This window comes from Beta vulgaris, chromosome 2 (assembly GCF_026745355.1).
Source record: "Beta vulgaris subsp. vulgaris cultivar EL10 chromosome 2, EL10.2, whole genome shotgun sequence".
In the NCBI taxonomy this organism is placed as follows: Eukaryota; Viridiplantae; Streptophyta; class Magnoliopsida; order Caryophyllales; family Amaranthaceae; genus Beta; species Beta vulgaris.
Genome location: NC_079203.1, coordinates 53,722,211 through 53,745,651, shown reverse-complemented (window position 1 = coordinate 53,745,651; position 23,441 = coordinate 53,722,211). Strand labels below are relative to the sequence as shown.

The window sequence follows — 23,441 nt, the reverse complement described above, 5'->3', positions numbered from 1 at the left end:
CCAGATTGCACTTTATCTCTGATGAAGTGACAATCAACTTCAAGGTGTTTAGTCCTTTCATGTAATACCGGATTGGCTGCTATTGCCAAAGCAGCCTGATTGTCACACTTTAGAATAGTGGGAGGTAGATTTTTCAGGCCTAGGTCTTTCAGGAGAGTATGCAGCCATGTCACTTCACAGATGGTAACATCCATTGACCTGTATTCTGCCTCAGCAGTAGACCTAGCAACTACGCTTTGTTTCTTGGCTTTCCAAGAAATTGGAGATGCTCCAAGGAGGATGCAAAAACCAGACGTAGATCTTCTAGACATAGGACAGCTTGCCCAATCACTGTCACAGTATGCAGTGAGTTGTGCAGCTGAGGTACTAGCTAGGAGTATACCCTGTGTTTGAGTGCCAAGTAGGTATCTCAATAGTCTTTTTGCAGCCTGCATATGTATATTTGTGGGTTGATGCATGTGTTGACTCAAGAGCTGAACAGAAAAAGCAATGTCAGGTCTTGTAATTGTGAGGTAGATAAGTTTCCCAAGTAGTCTCTGATATGGTGTAGGTGAAGGTAAAATAGTACCCTGATCATGAGTTAGTTTCAGGTTTGGATCCATAGGAAGGTGGAGAGGTTTGGCTGACATCATGTCATATTCTTTCAATAGATCAGTGGTATATTTCTTTTGGGATACAAAGAATCCAGATGATGATCTGTGAACTTCCAGGCCTAGGAAATACCTCAAGTTACCTAGGTCTTTCATTTTGAAGGAGGTGCTCAGCATATCTTTCAAGCCATTAAGAGCTTGTAAGTCATTCCCTGCCAACAGGAGATCATCCACATATATCAACACCAAGGTGATGGTGTTATGCTGAGTTTTTGTAAACAGGCTATAATCAGCTTTAGACTGTGTGAACCCAAACCCCATAAGAGTGACAGATAGTTTTGAAAACCACTGTCTTGGAGCTTGTTTAAGCCCATACAGAGATTTTTTTAACTTGCACACATGACTTGAGCAACTCTTTTCTGGTTGATCATTGAGAGAAATTCTGCTTCCTACATGAGTATAGCCTTGAGGGAGCTTCATGTAGACATTTTCATGAAGTTCTCCATGTAGGAAAGCATTGGTCACATCCATCTGAAATGTGTACCAATCTTCCATAGCTGCTACTGCCAATATAGTTCTCACAGTTGTCATCTTTGCAACTGGTGCAAAAGTCTCAGCATACTCTTCACCATATTTTTGATTGCAACCCAAAATCACCAGCCTTGCTTTATACCTTTCAACACTGCCATCTGAGTTGTACTTGATTTTGTACAACCACTTACACCCAATAGAATTTTTTCCTGGTGGAAGAGAGATCACATCCCAAGTATCATTTCTTTCCAAGGCTTCCAACTCCATATTCATAGCTGTTACCCAATGAGGAGAGGTGACAGCTTGTTTAAAGTAGACTGGTTCAATTGAAGTGTTCAAGGTGGAAAGAAAACAGAAGAATGAAGGATGAATGACAGTTTCAGTTAAGCTGGATACAGTTGCAAGGTTGGCTGAAGGCATGTGAAGTTGATAATCTTGCATCCATCTAGGTCTATTGAGGTTTCTGGAGGTTCTTCTAAGAACTGGTGGTGGTGTAGGTGTTTGGGTTACAGGATCAGTGTTTGAGGTAGGAGTGTTTGGTGATGTATTTGTGTGTGGAGAAGGACTGTCTGGTATATCAGAAGTGTGAGTGATAGGTGGTTCAAGTTCATCATCACTTAACCATTCATCATCATAAATAGGTTTGGTAGTGCCAGGATTTGGACTTGGGACAGGTTGCATGTAAGTTTGTTCATTTTTCTGAAATGGAAACACATTTTCATGAAACAAAGCATCTCTAGACACAAACATTTGCATAGTGATCAAATTGAGTAATCTGTATCCTTTTTGAGTGGGTGGATATCCCATAAACACACAAGGCACCCCTCTAGGATTAAATTTGTCTGTAGAATGCTCAGGGTTACAAGCAAAGGCAAGACATCCCATTACTTTCATGTGCTTGTATTCAGGATTCTTCTTATACAAGGCTTCATAAGGTGTCTTGTTCTTCAAAACTAAGACAGGCAGCCTGTTGATAATGTATGCAGCTGTCATTACACAATCTCCCCAGTAGATTAGAGGTAATGCAGCTTGAAATCTCAAAGCTCTTGACATTTCTAGAACATGTCTATGCTTCCTTTCAGCTCTTGCATTTTGTTCAGGTCTCTTCACACAAGAGGTTTGATGTATAATACCATTCTTGGAGAAGAACTCTCTACATGGTTCATCATCAAATTCCAATGCATTGTCGGATCTCAAGTATCTTATAGATTTCTTGAAGTGATTCTTAGCATAGTTCAGGAAGCTCTCCAAAACACTCAAGGATTGAGACTTGTATTGCAACAAGTATATCCATGTGGACCTAGTGTTATCATCCACAATAGTCAAGAAGAATCTATATTTATTTCTGGTGTGGACCCTATATGGTCCCCAGATATCCATATGAATCAGTTCAAATGGTTCATCAGCATGAGATTTACTCAAAGGAAATGGCAGCTTGGTGAATTTTGACATTGGACAGGTTATACAGAGTGGGTTATTACTCTGTATATAAGGTTTCACAGCACTGATATGTTGAAGTTTTGAAAGAGAGGCATGTCCCAATCTATTATGCCAGAGAGCAAAGTGATCAATTTTGTTTTTTGGAAAGTCTAAAGGGTTTTTTTTGGATTTTAGGTGAGGTTTGAGAGGTTAGGCAGGTTTTTTGTGGTGGTACAGTTGAGTTGGTGAGGTAGTATAAGCCATTTCTTTCTTGTCCAATTCCTTTCACTTGAAGAGTGCATCTATCTCTTATCACACAGTGATCAGGAAGAAATTGAACTTCACAATTTTCATCTTTCACTAATTTTTGTACAGAAATAAGGCTATGTTGAAACTCAGGTATACATAGCACATTTTTAAGTACTAGTCCTGGTCCCACCTTTGTTCTTCCTATGTGACTAATCTCAGCAGTAGCACCAGTAGGAAGATTAATCTTCAAAGCTCTTTGAACCTTCATAAACTTGCTCAGTTTGCACACATCAGGGGTCATATGGTCAGATGCCCCTGAATCAATTATCCACTCACCTCCTGTCACATTCAAATCACCACAAGATATCATTCCAGAGAAGTGATTGTCAATCTCTTCATCTGTGTCAGATCCCTTCACCTGCATCTGATTTGCAATCACAGGCAACAACTTTGTTAATTGTTCAAGTTGTTGCTGTGTGAACAACAACCCAGACTCCCCCTGAGATGTTGTATTAGCAGCCATTCTGATGTTTCCTTGCTTTGTTCCCCACCTTTGTCCAGAACTTCCTCCATACTCCTTTTGCGTCACTCCTTGTTTTCCATGTTTGGGATGCCACTTTGGAAATTGTCCAGTGGTATACCAACATTTTTCAGGAATGTGTCCCTTTTTTCCACACACCTTGCAAGTAACAGCATTTTTCTCATTCACTACTTTACTGAACATGGCAGACATTTCCATTTCAGCCTTAGGTGTCTTTAGGACTTCCCTTTGAGTTTCTTCTTGCTGTAAAACTGAGCAGGCACTCTCTACTGTAGGTAGAGGATCCATCAGTAGCAACTGGCTCCTCAAAGTTCCATATTTTGAGTCTAAGCCATTTAAAAACTGAAACAACCTAGATTCCTCCTTATGTTTGTTTATCGCATCAACAAACTTTTTTACTTCCTCAGTAGGGTTGATTATCACAGGTAACAAGTTCATACACTCAAGTTCTTCCCAAATCATAGTGAGGGTGGTGTAGTATTCATTTATAGTACTTGAGTTTTGTTTAGTTTCATACAAATCTTTGTTCAGTTTGTATTTCCTAGAGCCATTTGTCAAAGCAAATCTGACTTCAAGTTGTTTCCATATATCTTGAGCTGAGTTTACATACAAGATAGATTTTTTTATAGCTGGAGAGACATTATTGTGAATCCATGCCACTACCATGTTGTTACATATTTCCCAAAGTTCAGATTTTACCTCATCATTTGAATCTTTGGCAGTAGCTCCAGTGACAAATCCCAACTTTCTTTTTGAAGATAAGTTGATTTCCATGGTTCTCCTCCAGGATCTGTAATCTGAGGCTCCTTGAAGCTTATCCACTGCAATGGATGTTGCCCCATCTGAAGGGTGAAGAAAAAGAGGGTTTTGGATGTCTGAGAAGTTGAATCTTGACATCTTTTAGAGAGAAAAAGAGAGAACAGAAGAAGAAAAGTTTCAGAAATCAGAATAAGAAGAAGAAGAAGAAGACTAGGGATTTTATCAAGCAATTCAGGATTTTTGAAACAATGATCCTACAGAGAGATCAACACTTGGTCAGCTCTGATACCATAATAACTTCATTGATCCCAGATTAATCACCAAATGTATCTGACTGCAAAGAAAGATGATAAAATATAGGGAGAGAAAAGACTTGATGAGAGGAGTATTGTATTGCTCATTTACCCTTGTACAACGGCTAGGAGAACAGTACAATATATATAGTCTAGGAAAAAACAAACTACCTGATTACCTTGATTACTACAAGACAAAAGACTGCAGCTCATAATGAGCACTCATTCTCATGCTAACAGACTGAAGTAATACAGAGAATATTCATAGGGATAGAAGATATTCTCAGCAGTAAAACATTACACCTCAGCATACATAAGAATTGCTTATTTAATTCTACTTAATTCTTCTTTTCCTTCTTAATATTTACGTGGATGTCATCTCGCTTAGTTGATAAAGTCGTGCAGTGTGATACCCGAGAGCTGGAATCGAATCTCGTTTACATCACTTTATTTAGAGCAACTTCAATGGTAGTAAAATAGAGTTTGGCTTAAAGTGCCACCTAGATTTATCTAGCTAAACTATACTTTAAGCCAAAACACCTCAAATGGTTTAGCCAAACTCCATTTAGCTTGAGTAGGTCCCACTTGTCATTTATCTTTTCTATTTTATTTTTGACACAATATTCATTCTCCACAATATCAACATGGCCCCACATCTTTTGCTTGGGCAAATTAGCTAACTTCAGCCAAGTTGCTAAGCAAAAAAAATTCAGCAACCTACTCCAATGGTTAAGCTAGTTGTTCCATATTTTTTTTAATTGCTAGCAAGTCTTTCACCCCAACAATTGGAGTTGCTCTTAGTCGCTTATTTACACAATAAAAAAAAGCCTTATTTCTCATGTAGAGCTAGTGGGTTACTGATGCTAATTGCTAACTCTAATGTTTTGGCTTTAAATATGATTTAAGAAAGAAAAATTATGCCACTAGAAAATTAAAAAAAATAAGAATAATGAGTTGACATCAACAGAGTTTGGCCATGAAGCTCAACTGTGGATTTCAGATCTCTAACATGAAAAAAAGAAGTGTATGGATGTAAGCATATTCATTTTTCGGTGTGTAGAGAGCACAAAGTTCAATGATGTAGATTGACCCAGGATTCAAATACTACCTCTCCAAGACTTTACGACTAAGCTAGTTGACATTCACAAAAGGTATATGAATGTACATCACATGTTGCGATGATGATAGTTACTAGTTAGCGTATCTCAAACCATACAAATGCTCATGAAATCTTTTTAACTTGGGTCATTTGGCAAAAAATTCCCAGTCACTGATTGATATCAGACTATCAGTATGTTAGGCAGGTGTTATCCCAAGTTGAGTGTTTTATATCCTCTTAACTACCTGCCAACTCGATCTTATGGAAACTAACAGTAACAGATCAATAGGTATAACAATGTGAAATAAGGACCAGGCATGCTACTACAAGTACAATAAGCTTTTAATGTGGATGCTCGCTAACTTAGTTGGTAATATCTTTTGGGGATGGAGCTCGAGACCTGGGATAATTCCGTCTACATCAGTGACCTTTGTGGCTCTCTATACACACACGCAAACAAACAAACAAACAAACAAATAATGATAGTGTAAGATTTTAAAGTTTAGTTTTTGCATCGTTGTCTCCATGTAACACTAATCTAGGATCAGAAGGAATCAACAACAAGAACCTAAGTCTAAAACATCTTGTCATTTTAAATTTCCACCAGAAAACCAGAGGCAGCTGAAATGCATAAGAATATGGGTCTGAGATTGGTGCTTTTTCCTTTACCATTGCAAGGCCATCAAACTCCTATGCTTCAACTAGCAAACATCCTATACTCTGAAGGCTTCTCTATTTCTGTTATCCACACCCATTTCAACTCTCCTAATCCTGCTAATCATCCGCATTTCACTTTTTATCCTATTGCTGAGAGCTTGTTGGGTTGTGAAGCTTCTGTTTCTGATGTTATAGGACTTTTGAACACGCTTAATGTGAACTGTGTGGTGCCTTTCAGGGATCTCTTGGCTCAGATACTGTCTGAGAATGCTGCTAAAGAGCCTGTTGCTTGCCTAATCACTGATGCTATGTGGCACTTCACACAAGCTGTTGCAGACAGCCTCAAGCTCCCAAGGCTCGTGTTAAGGACCAGTAATCCATCCTCCTTTGTTGCATTCACATATTTGTCGCTTTTTCGAGAAAAGGGCTACCTCTCGGCTGAAGGTATTTATTAAACATTTGCTAATGTTGTATTTAGCTTCTGTTGTGTCATTTTCTATAGACTAGGTAGTAATGAATCTATCTGAATGCCACCATCTTTAATTAACAACTGAATAATTAGTTCAGTCCCAGGTTTTGTTATTTGAAAAGTTGTATCTGGAAACAACTGAATAATAAGTGATCAATAAATTTTCCTGTCTCTAGCTACTATAAAACTGACTTTTGGAGCTAATGGATTTGTTATGTGCATCAATATCATGATCTTGCATTGGTAACCCATGACCTGTTTTGAAATTTTTAATGTTGTTCATCAAAGAAGAGCAAAAACTATGGGACGGAGGCACGGAGCAAGGTTTTGATTTAGTTAGTTTTTTTTTTCTTTTGACTTTTTTTTTGGAGGCTGCATTGGTTGTAAGCTCAGCTGGTGGCATTACCGCATTACATTATTATTACAGACATTGTACTAGATAAACCGGAGCAATACTCGTTTAGAACTAATAAAAGGTGCACATATACTTATGAAATCATACTATTGAATGCAAAAATTATAATTTTTGCGTAAATTAATCTAAATCTAATATCCAATGCATTAATCTAATAACTAAAGCTCATTAAGACTCCCGTCTGTAATTCCAATGCAGTCATTTGTTAAAACTTGATGTGCATAGTATTAGAGTTATGGTAAGCATATTATATTAGAGTCCTAGACTAATAAGGAAACGAGTATCTTCCTTATTAGTCTAGGACTCTAATATAATATGCTTACCATAACTCTAATACATAGAAGGGATAGTTAGGAGACTGGTGGCTTCCGATTTAGCATATTACATTGACGCGTTAACTTTTTCTTTCAAATGAATGTATAGCGTTCCATGTCCTGATTACACAGGATCTCATTAACTTCCTTAAAACTAATATAATACACAGCATATCTCCTGTTCTGCCTAGCCGTATTGCCATACTATTAAGTATATTAGTAGTATTAGAGTAGGAAACCTAGTACTTCAGTTGAGGATTTTCTTTGTCTCTAGCAGTCCAAACTCCACAGATTTGTCAAATTGACAACGAAAGCAGAGAAATTGGGCTTCAAGTCATGAAAATAGTGTACAAAATGTGGATGAAGCTTAAAAGATTTGTTCAGAAATTGACATGGAGTCCAATATGGTGCCTGACTTACCTTTTTCCTTTTGTAATTATGTGTGCTAAGGCTAATCAAAGTTGTATGGAATGTCAAGTTTAGAGATCTTTATTAAAGCCTTTTAAGAATATTAAACCAGTTTGAGCTCCATTTGCCACTGTGAATCTCCTGCCTAATTATAGAACTCCAATTTCCATTTATCGTCACTTTATCTGAACGTATGGTTCTCAGAAACCTAGACATGATTTGAGTTATTTTCTTGTGTTTCTTAATCTAGAAATGATATGATTTATTTCTTCTTCTTATGATCACCAAGGTTGTCAGTTGGAGGTGCTAGTACCAGAGCTTCCACCTTTGAAAATGAAAGACATTCCTATACTTGGCACTCGTGATCTAGAAGCAACTTCTGGATTAGTTTGTAACATGATAGAAAATGCAAAGGCCTCAAGAGGACTCATATTTAACTCCTTTGAAGAACTAGAAGGTCCTGCACTAGCCAGGCTTCAGCAAGACTTTTTCATCCCTCTTTTTGCAGTTGGCCCGTTTCATAAACAGGCTCCAGCTTTATCAAGTAGCCTGTTGGCGCGAGAACAAGATTGCATTTGCTGGCTAGATGCTCATGCACCCAAGTCAGTGCTATATATAAGCTTTGGAAGCATAGCTGCAGTTGATGAGGCAATGTTTCTTGAGATTGCCCGGGGCTTAACGAATAGCAAACTGCCCTTCTTATGGGCCATTCGGCCTGGGTTGGTCCGTGGCTTAGATGGGCCTGCTCCACTTCCAAATGGGTTCTTGGAGACTATTGCAAAGCGAGGCCGAATTGTTACATGGGCTCCACAAGATGAGGTTTTGGCCCATCCAGCTGTTGGAGGATTTTTTACTCACAGTGGATGGAACTCAACCTTGGAGAGCATTTGTGAAGGTGTGCCCATGCTTTGCCTACCTTGCTTTGGTGATCAGATGGTTAATGCTCGACACGTAACTGATGTGTGGAAGGTTGGTTTGCGCTTTGAAAACACGCTTAAAAGAGAAGATGTGGAGAAGGGAATCAGAAAGCTAATGGTGGAAAAAGAAGGCGAGGAAATGAGACAAAGGTTGTCAGGTTTGAAAGAGAAGGCAAGTCTTTGTGTTGCAGCAGGTGGATCCTCTCATAAGTCCTTAAAAAGTTTAGTTTCTCATATATTATCATTTTGAAAACTTCATTTAGTTTAAATATCCTTTTTGGACCATGTCCGGCTCATAGATTGTAGAACTGAATAAGAGGAACACTTGACATTTATTAGTGTAACTGACCTTTCAAACTGGTCAAATGTAGTTTTCTGTGTACCCTGTTTTCTGCTATGCATGGTTATTAATTATGTGCCTCCCCTGGTAATGAGCTATGTAGCACACCAACCAGAGACTTCTCTGTTCTCCAAATTCCAACCGTTTTGGTGCTAATGAAGCTCGAAAAATGGTTAGAACCTGAGCTTCTCTCCGCTTCTGAAACATTTTCGTTTTTATAACCCCAACAGTTTCCGTGTCACGAAGGTAACGAGTAAGGACTAACTCCTTTACCTGTTCCTGAGTTTACCAGTTTCTGAGCTCTGACCATCAAGGCAATGAAGCAGCAGATGACAGTGTACCATCAATTTCCTTTGCAGAAATTCTAGATATTCCCAGAAATGTTATAATCACTGCTTTCAACATTTAATAAAGTTCTGGTCCACTTTCAGAAACAGGAAGCTGTTGTGGTCCACGGAAACTGATGCCTGAAGTGAGCTTTTAATATAAGATGGGCTGTTGCTTTGTTTGGCATTTCTCAACTAAGAATCATCCAAGCTACCTGTAATGCAACAGAAGATGGATGGTCAAAGAAGGTTGGTGTTTTTCCCTCTGCCATTACAAGGCCATCAAACTCCCATGCTTCAGCTCGCAAGCATCCTATACTCGAAAGGTTTCTCCATTTCCATCATTCATACCAACTTTAACTCTCCTAATCCTGCTAATTATCCCCATTTTACATTCCACTCTATCTCTGATAACTTGTCAGAAAGTGAATCTTCTACTGAAGATCTTACACTTCTTCTGCATAATCTCAACACCAACTGTGTGGTGCCATTCAGAGCTACCTTATCACAGTTATTGTCAGAAAATGGTGTGGAACCTGTTGCTTGCTTAATAACAGATGTTATCTGGTTTTTCACACAAGCTGTTGCTGATAGTTTCCAACTTCCAAGGATTGTATTGCGGACAAATAATCCATCTTCTTTTATGGCTTTCACATACTTGCCGATTTTTACAGAAAAGGGTTACCTCTCTGCTCAAGGTTTGACTCTAAAAACTTTGTTATGTTTCGCTGTCATCTTGTCTTATCTTATCTTATCTTATCTTATCTTCTTCAAATGAAAGTCATGTTAGGGTGGTACTCGTGACCGGAGATCGAATTTTGTGTATATTACATACTGCCTTGTGGCTTAAGCCTACACCCAGAAAAAAATTGTTTTCTTACAACATCTTTCTTGTTGTTACTTTGTTAGCATTATCTTTAATGGTCAATTGTCATTTCTTCTACCTAACGTTGTCCTCTTCAAACTTATGAATTCTAGAAGCTTTCTTTGGAAAGATTTATTTGAGATGCATGAACCTGGGTACCAAATAATCCATTTAGATAAAATGAAGGAGACTGCTGAGTGCTGACAATAAAGACATAAAAGTCCCCTCAAAATAATATAAAATAAAAAAAATGGAAAACAAAATAAGTTGACTGACTGGAGTTTTGAGGACATTGTGATAATTCTTATATACGCTCTCAAGCTTTAAGGGAGTGTCAATGGAGGAGAAACCAAGGTAAGCTAGTGGGCATTTATATGTATATAAATTGATCATTTTGTACCAAGGATGTCTTAGCTTAGTAATTAAGATTGATAGGTCACAGGTTCGTCCCCCCTTCCCTTTTTTGTACGGTTTCCGTGGCTCATATGAATAAAAATCAGTTTCGGGTCATATTCCAATGATGAGTTATTCAATTCAGTTTTGGTTCGGTTTGAGTCAAAGCGAGCTGAGCTGAGTCATATCCAACTGTGATCGAATTTCGATGAGGCTCAAAATCAAGTTATGTAATTTCAAGTGTAAGGGTCTATTCTGACCGGTCCATTAATACTTTTAGTATATAAAAAAAGGGAAGTAACAATGGTCCCAAACTTGATAATCATCATTGGTTCCTCAAATTACTTGTTACTATCTAGTTTGGTCCCCTACCTAATTGACTTATTGAAATTTTAGAACAGAAAGCCTGTGTTTTTGGCGTCTTGCCTTTACAGATTGTTACTTGCCAACTACCTCTGCAATTAGTTGATCCAGCATAGTGTTACCTGATTCGCTAAATGTCCCGCAAATTGCGAATTGAGAAAAGCGAATTATGGTCGGTTTTAGTTCATTTTTGGCCCATTTTGGGCGAATTGGCGAATTCAAAAGGCGAATTAGATAAGGTAACATTTCCAGCAATTCACATGCCCCGTTCTGTAGACTGTAATCCTCCTTGTAAACCTATAAAAGGGCAAATAAATTTTACAAGTAGCATGTCTCTATATTATACTGGTAATGCATGAAGCACAGGAAGCACAGAAACCTCTTATTACCTGAGATCATCCTGTTTCTGTAACGTTTCCATTTTCGAAATCCTAACTAATTACAGTACGTGCTAATGAAGCCTGAAAATGTTGTACATTTTCAAACCATGTACACGAAAAAATAGAAATACACTTATACAGTACCTGCATTCTTTCAGATTGAGTCTGATTGACAAGTTTGTTTATGTTTTACTTGTTCTTTCAGGCACTGAGCTAGAAGAACCAGTGCCAGAGCTTCCACCTCTGAGAATAAAAGACATTCCTAGAATTCACACTCGCTTTCCTGAGCTTAACAATGATGTAGCTCATAAGATGATGGAAACAATCAAGGCGGCGAGTGGACTAGTCTTTAACTCGTTTGAGGAACTTGAAGGTTCTTCATTGACATTGGTACGTGAAAGCTACAACATTCCAGTTTTTGCAGTTGGGCCATTTCAGAAACAGGTTAAAGCCACTTTCAGTAGTTTGTTAGAGGAGGATCGGAGTTGCATCCCATGGCTAAATGCTCAACCACCAAAATCTGTGCTTTATGTAAGCTTTGGAAGCATAGCTGCTATTAATGTAACTGAGTTTCATGAGATAGCATGGGGGCTGGCTCATAGCAAGCAGCCCTTTTTATGGGTCATTAGGCCTGGATTGGTTCGGGGTCTAGATGAGCAGACCCCGTTGCCAGATGGGATTCTAGAAATGGTCAAAAGTCGAAGTAGAATAGTAGAATGGGCCCCTCAAGAAGAGGTGTTGGCCCATTCTGCTATTGGCGGGTTTTGGACTCATTGTGGATGGAACTCGATATTAGAAAGTATTTGCCAAGGGGTGCCTATGATTTGCCTACCGTTCTTTGGTGATCAGATGAATAATGCGAGATATGTGACTGATGTTTGGAGGGTGGGATTGCGATTCGAAAAAGGGTTAGAACGAGAAGATATAGAGAAAGGAATCAGAAGCTTGATGGTGGAGGAAGAAGGCAAAGAGATGTCAAGAAATGTGGTAGCTTTGAAAGAGAAGGCTAGTCTTTGCATAGCAAAAGGTGGATCATCTTACCAATACTTGGAGAGTTTAGTTACTCATATTTTGTCATTTTGAATTATTTCTCTTGTTGTGAATGAGTTTGATTGGCATTTTTTAAAGAGCTTTACAGGTTACATTTTCTTGGATATTAATTGCAATTATCTTGTTTGAACTTGTAATTTTGTTGCAAAAAAATGTTCTGCCCTTCACTTTTTGTTTTGTTTCGAGTGACTTACAGTAGTTAAACTAATAAGGGCAAACGGGCCAAAGTCTATCATATCTTTGCTTTCACCTTCCTTGATAAATGAAAATTAAAATCAAAAGTTAATTCTAATATGTTTCACCAACATCATGTTATAGTTGCCTAAGTTATTAGGAAAATATTTTTTTTCTTTCTTTATTACAATGTTCAAGTGCTATATGTACATAATACATAGTTTTATTAGACTCCATCTGGAAAAAAATGTGTCTTTTCATAAATTAAACTCATATAAATATAAATCACATAGTTTATTATATGCTAAGGACATAAAATAATATTCCTATTGGTCAAAAGTGTGGAAATTGTTATCGTCCAACTTAAAATGCAATATTACCATATAGGAAGCCCAAAATGAATATACCAACCACTTAGTAGTCTAATACAATCTTAAACAAGTAAAAGGCCAAGATGGCAACAACCAGAACACGATGGAGAAAAATCAAGAATCAAATGAAAGGACAATGATAGAGATAAAGCTTCCACCTTAACTTCCAACATTACCCTAAAGTTGTGGACTTGTGGCTATAATCTATATATTGGTGATTTCTTCATGGATCAATTTCTTTATCATCAATTAAAATGTTTCTAAGTTGTATTTCGAGTTTTAATTAATGCACGTTTTCGTAATATCAAACTAATGACTTAAATTACATCATAAATTGGGATTCCCTTGCCTCTGAGTTTAGAGAGGTTGTCTCACAATATGTGGGCCTAAAACGACAAAGGAAAAAGTTCAACAAATACTTATCTTAGTAGACTATTATTGGGCGAGCTTCCAAATGTTGTACGCAACCATATCCAACCATATCATACTATGAACCAAGACTAACAAAGAGAAGTCCAAAATATGCTGCTGCACTTTATAAACTTGTCAATAAAATACACATAATCTGCAATATTTTAGCAGTAAACCAAAAAACTGATATGGAGAAGCAAGAGAACAAGCTGTGTTGCAGAGTGGTATTGTTTCCTCATCCATATATAGGCCACACTACTCCGATGCTCAATCTAGGAAACGCCCTTTATTCTAAGGGATTTTCCATTATCATTATCCAGACTACTCTCAACTCTTCAAATTCAAGGACATTCCCAAACTTCACCTTCCACTATATTGAAGAAGCACCATTGAGTTCTGAAGCATTTGCTTCCTTATTGGATCCTTGGGAGACCATAGCTTTACTGAATACGAGTTTTTCGGGGCCTTTTCGAGATTCGTTGTTCAAAGTTTCGGAGGATGACTCCAACGAAAAAGAGCCCATATCTTGCTTGATATCAGACCCACTGTGGGATTTTGCAGGGAGAGTTGCTGATGAATTTAACCTCCCAAGACTTGCACTAAGAACTGGTGGCTTATTGGCCTTTGTTGTCTATGATGCTCTGCCACTTTTACGGCAAAAAGGCTATTTCCCCCTCCAAGGTATGTATTTTACTCCTAGTTTCTACGGCACTGTAATTTGTGTACCACCAACTTAAAAAGTTTGTCAAGAAGAAACCCATCCTGTATACAAAGAAAAGACAATTGTCAACAACAGCTGAGAGATTTCATAATCATTGGCTTTTCTCAGTTTTAATGAAACTCAAACATCATAGAGGAGATAGAATTTAAAGTACAAGTACTTGTATGTGACATGCTACATCGATAATTGATGGTGCGACGAAGGTGACCAACAAGCATAGATGAGTATACTGAAATGTTATATACGGGGTTACTATAATGAGGGGGTTATTGGGCTACCAATTATGTATGTATGGTTACTCATAACGTCACAACATCATTTGTATGTGTGATGTGTCACACACGAGCCGGGCTGAATTTGGATGAAGATTAAGCATGCTACTAGTCCTTTCCTTCATTGTAGACCAGTTATATTGGCTTATACATAGAAAAATATTGAGAAACAAAAGAAAAGGATCTATCTAAGGCTTGGTAGTTTTTACAAGCATCTCCAAGGATTACGATGACATTAATCACACACACAGATGAACAAACACTCACAAAAACAAGCCTCTCTAATCGGTTTTTGAATAGTGTTTAGTGAGCATGTCTAATCATACATCTGATTTGCTTCAGTTCTTCAATTGCCTCTTATAGTCTTATCTTTCAGAGAATGATCCAGAAGCACCAGTATTGGAGATTCCTCCCCTGAAAGTGAAAGACCTTCCATCAGAAGCATCTCATGTTGCACTTGCTGCTGTGATTAAAGAAGCCAAGAGTTATCACCTGGGATTCATCTCTAATACATTCAAGGAACTTGAAGGGTCGTTTTTAGACCAATTCAGCAGAAGTCTTCCATGTATTCCTATCTATCCAATAGGCCCACTGCACAAGTACTCTTCAACTTGTACAGACAGAAAGCTTAATGAAGATCACAGCTCCATGATCAACTGGCTAAACACACAAGCACCAAATTCTGTATTATATGTAAGCTTTGGGACTATTGCAGCTATTAACAAAGAACAGTTTGCTGAGATAGCTTGGGGGCTTGCCAAAAGCAAACAACCCTTTTTGTGGGTGGTTCGATCCAAGTTGGTTGATGGCGCAATTGTAAATGATGATATATATCCCGAAGATTTTCTTCAAACCATAAGTGGGAGAGGCTATATTGTAACATGGGCACCACAGAGAGAGGTTTTGGCCCATCCAAGTGTAGGAGGATTTTGGAGTCATTGTGGTTGGAATTCAACTATTGAGAGCATTTGTGAAGGGGTACCCATGATTTGCCTTCCATTTTTTGGGGATCAGAAGATGAATACTCTACATGTAAGTGATGTGTTGAGGGTCGGGTTGCGATTAGAGAAAGAGTTAGAGAGACAGGAAATAGAGTGTGCAATCCGAAGACTGATGGTGGAAGAAGAAGGTGAAGAGATGAGAGAAAGGATAGCTGCTTTGAAGGAGAAAGCACATAGCTGTCTCATGGAAGGAGGGTCTTCATTCAAAGCAATGGATCAGCTAACTGACCACATTTTATCATTTCTTTGTGCTGAAAAACCCAGGAGATGAAACTCAAGTAAACTCAATCTATCACAAGACTCCCTACTTTCAGCAAACCCCCCCAAGAGATCTTACTATTCTCAAAATGTCCAAAAATGTCACCAAAGTAGCAGCTATATGCATATCACTAGTGATAAATTAGGGAGCTCTCGATAGAACGGTTATACCGCCTCCACAGAAGGGGATATGATATGATGGGACGTAGCCACAAATGGAAAAATGAGATTTAAGGCTGTTGAAAGTTGTAACAACTGAATTGTATTTTTCTTGGGTACCACTAGGCAGCAGTTTGTGTTCTCAGCAATAAGGATGTTGGTGAAGCGTTTCAACTTAGAGAGAGTTCTTTTCCCATTTTCCTTAATGTTGCAAAATTGTACTACTTTCCCAAGGGTAGAGAGTGCCTCTCTCAATGATCGAAAACATTTTCCTTTTAAAAAGGAAGGAATGCCACATTTCCTCCCTATTTCCTACCTCCTTGTTTCTCTTTTCCTTCCATCCATTTTCATGTCTCCATTAAAAATACTTTCCGTCCAACCGAGCTGAGTCTTACTCTTTTATGTCGCCTTTTTATGGTCTGACTTACATTTCAACAACGTAATACTTATTTCTCCAAACAACTGAGAGTCCAAATAGCTTAATTCAACATTATTGATACTTAACCTTTCACCCAAACTGTTGCCTAATTAAGTAATATCTACTTTCAGTCTGATAAAAGCCACACTTCACCAAGTCTTTCTTATCCCCATATTTCCAATGGGTTCATTACACGATACTTCTATGGCTCGTTTGGCAGGCTAAGTAAATGATCGTAATGGTAAATTAATTTTGGAATAATTTTGTAAGAAGAAAAAAACTAATGTCAATTCCCACGGCAAGATTATGGATTCATCTCTAAACATTTTCTTTTCTTCATAAATTTAAGTCACCATCCATTACCACTTTAAATGTGGTATCAAGTTGAAAAGAAATTCGTGAAGAAAATTACATGTTTAGGGATGGGATTCCGTTATCATGATAAGAGGAAAGACAGGCTTAAGGGAAATGAGGCCTGAGCCTGATGCCTAAATTTCTATTTTCAGTTTGTTGATAACCAGAAACTATGTATTCTGTAAATGTTTTAGTATCACTATGGACTTGTTTTGTTCACCTTATGTTCAGTCCCTATCAGAAATAACAAGTTCAGATAAAGTCTTATAATGACAAATAAGTTCAGTTCAGCAAAAAGAAGCAAAAATAAGGACCGACACTCTCACAAAATAAAGTCTAACAAGTTCCTTTTTTTATAGAGGGTCTAATAAGTTCTAGATAAGTTTGAATAAGGTCTAATAAGGTCTAATAAAGTCAGATATATTCAAATAAGTACTCAGATAAGTTCAGATAAGTTAAAATCTCATATGTCGGTCTGGTATCTTTTGTACTGGTAGAAACCAAGGTCCTGAAAATGAAATTGGCTTTCTCATTTCAATAAGAATAATCAATACATGCAAAAATATTATCTATGAAGAAGGCGAGTAAGAAGTAAAAATACAAGTAAATGCCAATCCTCGTACATTTTACTATTTTAGTTCATCTGGTTTAATCATAAACGACCTACCAAGAATTAGTATGTAATCTAGCTGTTTATTGATCAGCTTCAAGTCATAATTTATCTGATAACTCTCTTTCTCTTTCTGTCACACATTTCAGATGATAAATTTGAAGAACCACTGCCAGAGTTCCCTCAACTGAAATTCAAGGACCTTCCTCCAGAGTCTCGGCATGCCCTACTGGAAAATGTAATCGAAGGAAACAAGACTTCCCAAGGACTCATATGCAATACCTTTGACGAACTGGAAGATTCTTCAGCAGCTAGAGTTCAACAGATCCTTTCAATCCCTATCTTTCCTATAGGCCCCTTGCACAAACACTCACCAGCTTCTGTTGTCAGTACATGCACAGAAGACCAAAGTTCCATTGCCTGGCTCAATACCCAAATGCCAATTCTGTACTGTATGTGAGTTTTGGGAGTCTTGCTACACTGAGCAAAGCTGAATTTCTCGAGCTAGCCTGGGACTTCTTGAAAGCATGGTGCTTTTCTTATGGGTGATCTGTCCTGGGTTGATCCAAGGCTCAGAAATGACCCATTGCCAAAAGGTTACCTTGTATTGGTGGGTGAAAGAGGATATACTGTTGAATGGGCGCCTCAGTTAGAGGTTTTATCCTACTCAGCTGTTGGCGGGTTTTGGACTCACAACGTGTTAAGCTTTGGTTAATTTGTTCTCCCCTTCTCATTAATCAGAAAACATATTTTTACAACCTAAGGACAGAGTCCTTCACCAAATCTAATTAGGAAACAAATCCTATTTCACAATGAACTCTAATAATAAATAGTCCTATTTCCTCACACAACGGCTGGCACTCGACTTTGGAGAGCATTTATGAAGGAGTGCCAATGCTTTGCCAACCACTTTGTGCTTACCAACATATAAACGCGAGGCATGTGACTGATGGTTGGTGGATAGGATTGAAGTTGGAAAAGGGAATAAAAAGCGGAAGGGGTGACATAGCAAGGGCAATAAGAAAACTGAAGCTGGCAGAAGAAGGGGTACAGATGAAGAGCAGAATAACAGCTTTAAAGGAGAAAGCTACTCTTAGTCTCAAGGAAGGCGATTCTTCATACAAATCTTTAGAGAGGCTTATCAGCTACCTACTATCATTTTGATCCATTTATCCATTGTATTATTTGAATTGGCATCAACCAAACTCAATCTTAGTAGAGATATAAAAATTGCTTGTCCAAGGCCTAGAGATGGCTCCAAACCTTTGACAAACAATGCTTGCTTTCTGATTTCTTAACTCTTTATCCTCATCAATGAGAAGATATATTTGCCGATCGCTAGAGTTCACAAAGCCTTTCCCATCCCCATCTTTACAACAGGTCCTTTAATTTATAGAGTTAGGATCTATTTCCTAGATTCGTTTCTTAGATCAATGGTTGGGAATGCATGAAAGGGGAACATAGGATGTTTGGGAATGTATTTTTTCTCTAGCTTAGGTGCAGCCATCTTAAGATAGGAAACAGATAAAAGAAATGGAGAAGATTTAATTGCTATTACACAAACACAATATAGGGCAATGGAATCATTGGCTTGAAAAATGATCTAAGAAACTCCGTAAAATCTGTGCCTCTCCATTGTTGTAACTAATTGGAAGCAAGAAAGCATAATAAGTCACATGTCATAATAAACAACACTTGTGCATCATAATATGAGTACTAATGTACTACAACTCTCAAAAACAACCTTAAAACGGATAACACTCCTTCCGTTCCATAATATAAGTCCTGTTTCCTTATAAAGTATCCCAAAATATAAGTCCTATTTCTATTTTCAATCAATGATTATGTCCAAAATACCCTCATTAAAATAATTTAATCCCCAAAATATCCTCATAATTTCAGCTTCCAATGCACCATAATCAATGACAATGGAATCTTTTACCCATTGAGCATTTGAGCTCCTCTACACATTAAACCATGCAACATTAATGTTAAGTTTTAAAAAGAAAAAAACAATGTAAGTATTTTCCAATAAAAATGAATCTTTTTATTCGAAGTAAAACAAGATTCCACTATACCTTAATTCCCGTGTAAAAAAAAATCATGACTTATAATATGGAACGGAGGGAGTAAAATATTAGCATCACATAAATCAAGTGAGTAAAGCATGCTACTATATGTGTTCCAACTTCCAAACTTCCAATTCCACTATAGAAAGCGAAAAAGTAACTATGTTGCCAAAAGCTGGTACTGAATTCGGTGGCAGATCCAAAGATAATGGTGGCCCCCTAAAAGGTTATAATAGATGCCCTCTTCATAATTTGTTCTCCCACTATCTTATTTTTGTCTCTTCATACTTGGCTACTTGTGCTTTCTCACGATCTCAAAGACAAACCTTTAAACATCAATATTTTTTATTTACAAATTACTAAAGTTACAAAAAATTGGTAATATGAAAATACATATTGAGGCAAATCTAACAAGATTTCACATCATATTGTTTTTTTTTTCTTATATACTAATGAAAAAAGCCAAATTTTATGAACTTTAATGTAATACTCTCTTGTTCCTTGTTGTTTGCCGCATTGGCCTTTTTGGTACAAAAGTGACTTCACATTGACATACAATAAGAAAAATATTATCTTATACTACTTTCGTTTCAAATTAATCTACACACTTCATTTTTGGAGAAAACTAAGGAGAAAGGGAAAAAGTATGAGAGTTAAGCTAAAAAGGTGGAGAGAGAAACTAAAAAGTGAGAAAGAAAAACTAAAAAATGAGCTAAAATATTAAAAAGTGGATGAAATAGGTGGAAAAAGAGGAAAACATAGATGTGACATGTTACCAAAAATAGAAAAAACAACGGTGGGTAAATTAAAAAAACATACCAAAAAGGAAAGTTTTGTACATTAATTTGAAACGAAGGTAGTAGGATCTTACTCTCTTTGCTTTTTTTTTTTACTTACTACATTGTTGTTCTCACTAGTTTTTAGGAGATGTCTTTCAATCTTTCTTGGTGTAACTTTTTCTTACTTGCTACATTGTTGTTTTCTAACTCATTATCTAACTCATATGACTTTATATTACTTCCCAATATATCACTTTATGAAAAGAAAGAGCATAGTAAATGAAATCTAACTCATCCAATCAGTGCCAAACATATCGGCAAATCACCCAACTCCACATAAAATGTGGCACACAGCACAAGAAACGTTTCATATGTAGAAGCACGAGATTGAAGATTGAGGAATCAGCCAAAAGCTCCAATGGAGGTGGTGAAGCAGCAAAGCAAGATAAGCCGCAGATTACTGCTATTTCCTGCACCATTTCAAGGCCATCTAAACCCAATGCTTAATCTAGCAACTATCCTTTATCATAAAGGCTTCTCCATCACCATCATCCAAATTCCTTATAATCCTGTAAATCCTACCCATTATCCACACTTCACCTTCCACCTCTTAAACAACAGCTTGCTAGAGTCATATTCCAAGAACTCCCCTCCACCTGATTCTGTCACAGTCATAACTGACATAAATAAAACCTGCTCAGAACCATTCCGGGATTGCTTGTCTCAAATCTTAAGCGAGGCTGCTACAATAGACCAGATTCAGGAGCCTATTGCTGCCTTGATTGCAGATCCTCTATGCATATTTGTTGGTTCAGTCGCCACAAGCTTTAACCTTCCGAGGATAGTACTGAGGACTGGCAGCGTGTCGGCTCTACTGGTTTATTGTTCCTTGTCCTCCTTGAGAGAAAAGGGTTATTTCCCTCCCCAAGGTAACTTCAAACCTCCCCCAAAGGTATCTTCTTCATAGGAAAGAGAAAGGCATACTCAATAGCATTTTTGCCTGATGCCTAGATTTCTACTATCAGTGTTGTCGGGAACTAGGGTCCAGGAACTACGTGTTCTATCAATGTTTTTAGTATCAATACTGATAAATCTTAAGCCTCTGAAATAATGGTTTTCCCAATCAACATGAATTTTCAAGACGAACAAATAATTTTCTCGGAAGTTGAGTAAAAGTGCAATTCAATGCAAGTCATGCTACTTTTTAGCTCGTTAAACAACCTATTACGAAATTGTATGTATTATAACTGTTTATAGAAAGATTGATCTGTTCACCATGAAGTAATAATTTTTTGTCAATTCCTTCACCTCTGTCTCATTCTCTCTCTCTCGCTCTCTCTCTCTGCTCACACGTTTCAGGTACCAAGTTAGAAGAACCACTACCAGAATTTCCTCCACTAAAACTCGAGGACCTTCCTTCAGAGACATATCACGACCTACTGGAGACTCTAGTCCGAGAGACCAAGACTTCCCAAGGAGTCATATGCAATACCTTTGAAGAGATTGAAGATTCTTCAATAGCCAAAGTTCAACAAACCTTTCCCGTGCCCATCTTCCCTATAGGCCCTTTGCACAAACAATGTCCAGCTTCTGCGATCAGCATAAGCCCGCAAGACCAAACTTCCATTGCCTGGCTAACTACACAAGCACCCAAGTCCGTACTATATGTGAGTTTTGGGACTGTTGCCTCGATGAGCAAAACTGAATTTCTTGAGCTGGCCTGGGGACTGCTTCAAAGCATGGTGCCTTTCCTGTGGGTGGTACGCCCTGGGTTGATCCAAGGCTCAGAAGCCAATGATCCATTGCCAGAAGGATACCTTGAAATAGTGGCTGAAAGAGGATATATTGTCAAATGGGCCCTTCAATTCGAGGTTTTATCCCACCCAGCTGTTGGCGGATTCTGGACTCACAATGGATGGAACTCGACTTTGGAGAGCATTTGTGAAGGAGTGCCAATGCTTTGCCAACCACTCTTTAGTGACCAATTTATGAACGCGAGGCATGTGAGCGATAATTGGAGAGTAGGATTGAAGTTGGAAAAGGGGATAAAACGGGAAGAAATAGCAAGGGCAATAAGAAAACTGATGCTGGAAGAAGAAGGTGCACAGATGAGGAGCAGAGTAACAGATTTGAAGGAGAAAGCTGATCTCGGTCTCAAGGAAGGTGGTTCTTCATACAAATCTTTAAAAAAGCTTATCAGCTACCTACTATCATTTTGATCCATTTATCCATTGTATCATTTGAATATTGGCATCAAGCCAATTAAACTTTGAGGAAAAAAAAAAAGTGCAATCATATGTGCTTGTTCAAGTCTTAGAGTTGGCTCCATATCCAAACGTGTCTGCCTTCTGATTTTTGCAAGTCTTGTTCCCGGTAAAGAGGAAAAACAAATAATTGATGAACGAAAGTAAAGCCACATAGAAATCCTGAGATCAGCCAAAAAGCCAACTTCATTCAGGACCAGGACATCTTAGTATAATATGATCTCTTACAATGTGCTTCAATGAGGGGAATCATATACTCTATACTAAAACAGAGGCCACTAAGTAAGTTTCCTCTAAAATTCCTTCCTAAATTAATAAGATGTATTATTAATGATACCCTTGGAACTCTAAATAGAGGTACATTAATTAAATATTTGCATTGAAACAAAAGTTTAGTTAATTAATGCAAATTTATCAAATAATTACATAGATTATTAGAAGCTTGATTTTCTAGCGTCCAAACTTTTTCATATGCTTAAACTTAAGCAAAGAGCATGGACAACATAAGGTCCGTTTTAATTTATTTGGATATCCAAATAATTAAAACAAAAGGACTTAAAAATCCATTTTCCCCTTTTAAAGAAACCAATCCTTCCAATAAAGATTTCGAGAGAACGTTCACTTACCCTTTCCTTTATGATTGATAACCAAATACTCCACATTGTTAGGCTCTTGATCTCTATAATATTATTGGAATTCGCTGAATTTTAGTTGTCGTACCTTTCCTATGTCGAAATTCGTGCAAAGATAGCAAAATAGAACTCCGGGTCTCTCATGCAGTATGGCAGGGAAGGGTAATCAGATGCAGTGTCTTGGTAACTGAGAAAAAAAAACCAACGCAAGCACTTGTGTCACACATCACATGTTATATGGAATTAAGCAATACAAGTGGCTTTAACACAGACATGGTCTTCATTTGGTTGTTTCCTAGGTAATATCAATGCGCAAAACTCCAAAGCAGTATACTACTAACACATACACATAGATATCTTTACTTAAGATACTATTCCACTATAAAGTGACAGAAATGACGATGCTACCAAGGTTTCAGATTAGTTTCCTTTAACCCTACTTGGCCTACTAAGAATAAGTCTTAAGAGTATAACAAAAATTGAAGTAAAAAAGAGGTCAAAAGATCAGAAGAACTTCCATAAAATAAGCTCGGCAAAAATAAGTTAAATTCGATAATAAATATAATAAGC

The 23,441-nt window shown here is 37.6% G+C and overlaps 2 protein-coding genes, 1 long non-coding RNA gene and 1 pseudogene across 3 annotated transcripts; 3 read left to right on the top strand and 1 right to left on the bottom strand.

Moving 5' to 3' along the window:
- The first annotated feature begins 5,978 nt into the window (after positions 1-5,978).
- On the top strand, positions 5,979-18,468 carry LOC104905087 (uncharacterized; annotated as a pseudogene).
- Positions 13,434-22,975, bottom strand: LOC104905112 (uncharacterized). Its single transcript, XR_007271661.2, has 2 exons — positions 22,866-22,975; positions 13,434-14,096 (listed from the first exon to the last, which is right to left on the bottom strand). It is a non-coding gene; the product is annotated as an uncharacterized LOC104905112 (long non-coding RNA).
- Positions 13,523-16,060, top strand: LOC109133531 (UDP-glycosyltransferase 76B1). Its single transcript, XM_010693532.3, has 2 exons — positions 13,523-14,015; positions 14,704-16,060. Exons 1-2 carry the CDS (start codon positions 13,523-13,525, stop codon positions 15,597-15,599), a joined length of 1,389 nt encoding a protein of 462 aa, XP_010691834.2. The 3' UTR covers positions 15,600-16,060.
- On the top strand, positions 20,293-22,291 carry LOC104905102 (UDP-glycosyltransferase 76B1). The gene is made up of 2 exons (XM_010693550.4): positions 20,293-20,904; positions 21,335-22,291. Exons 1-2 carry the CDS (start codon positions 20,394-20,396, stop codon positions 22,192-22,194), a joined length of 1,371 nt encoding a protein of 456 aa, XP_010691852.2. The 5' UTR covers positions 20,293-20,393; the 3' UTR covers positions 22,195-22,291.
- Positions 22,976-23,441: the final 466 nt, after the last annotated feature.

Excerpts from the sequence above, each read along its gene's own strand:
- LOC109133531 (XM_010693532.3), top strand. The coding sequence starts at position 13,523 with ATGGAGAAGCAAGAGAACAAGCTGTGTTGCAGAGTGGTATTGTTTCCT. Across the intron at positions 14,016-14,703 it reads AGGCTATTTCCCCCTCCAAG|AGAATGATCCAGAAGCACCA; the intron begins GTATGTATTTTA and ends CTTATCTTTCAG.
- LOC104905102 (XM_010693550.4), top strand. The coding sequence starts at position 20,394 with ATGGAGGTGGTGAAGCAGCAAAGCAAGATAAGCCGCAGATTACTGCTA. Across the intron at positions 20,905-21,334 it reads GGGTTATTTCCCTCCCCAAG|GTACCAAGTTAGAAGAACCA; the intron begins GTAACTTCAAAC and ends CACACGTTTCAG.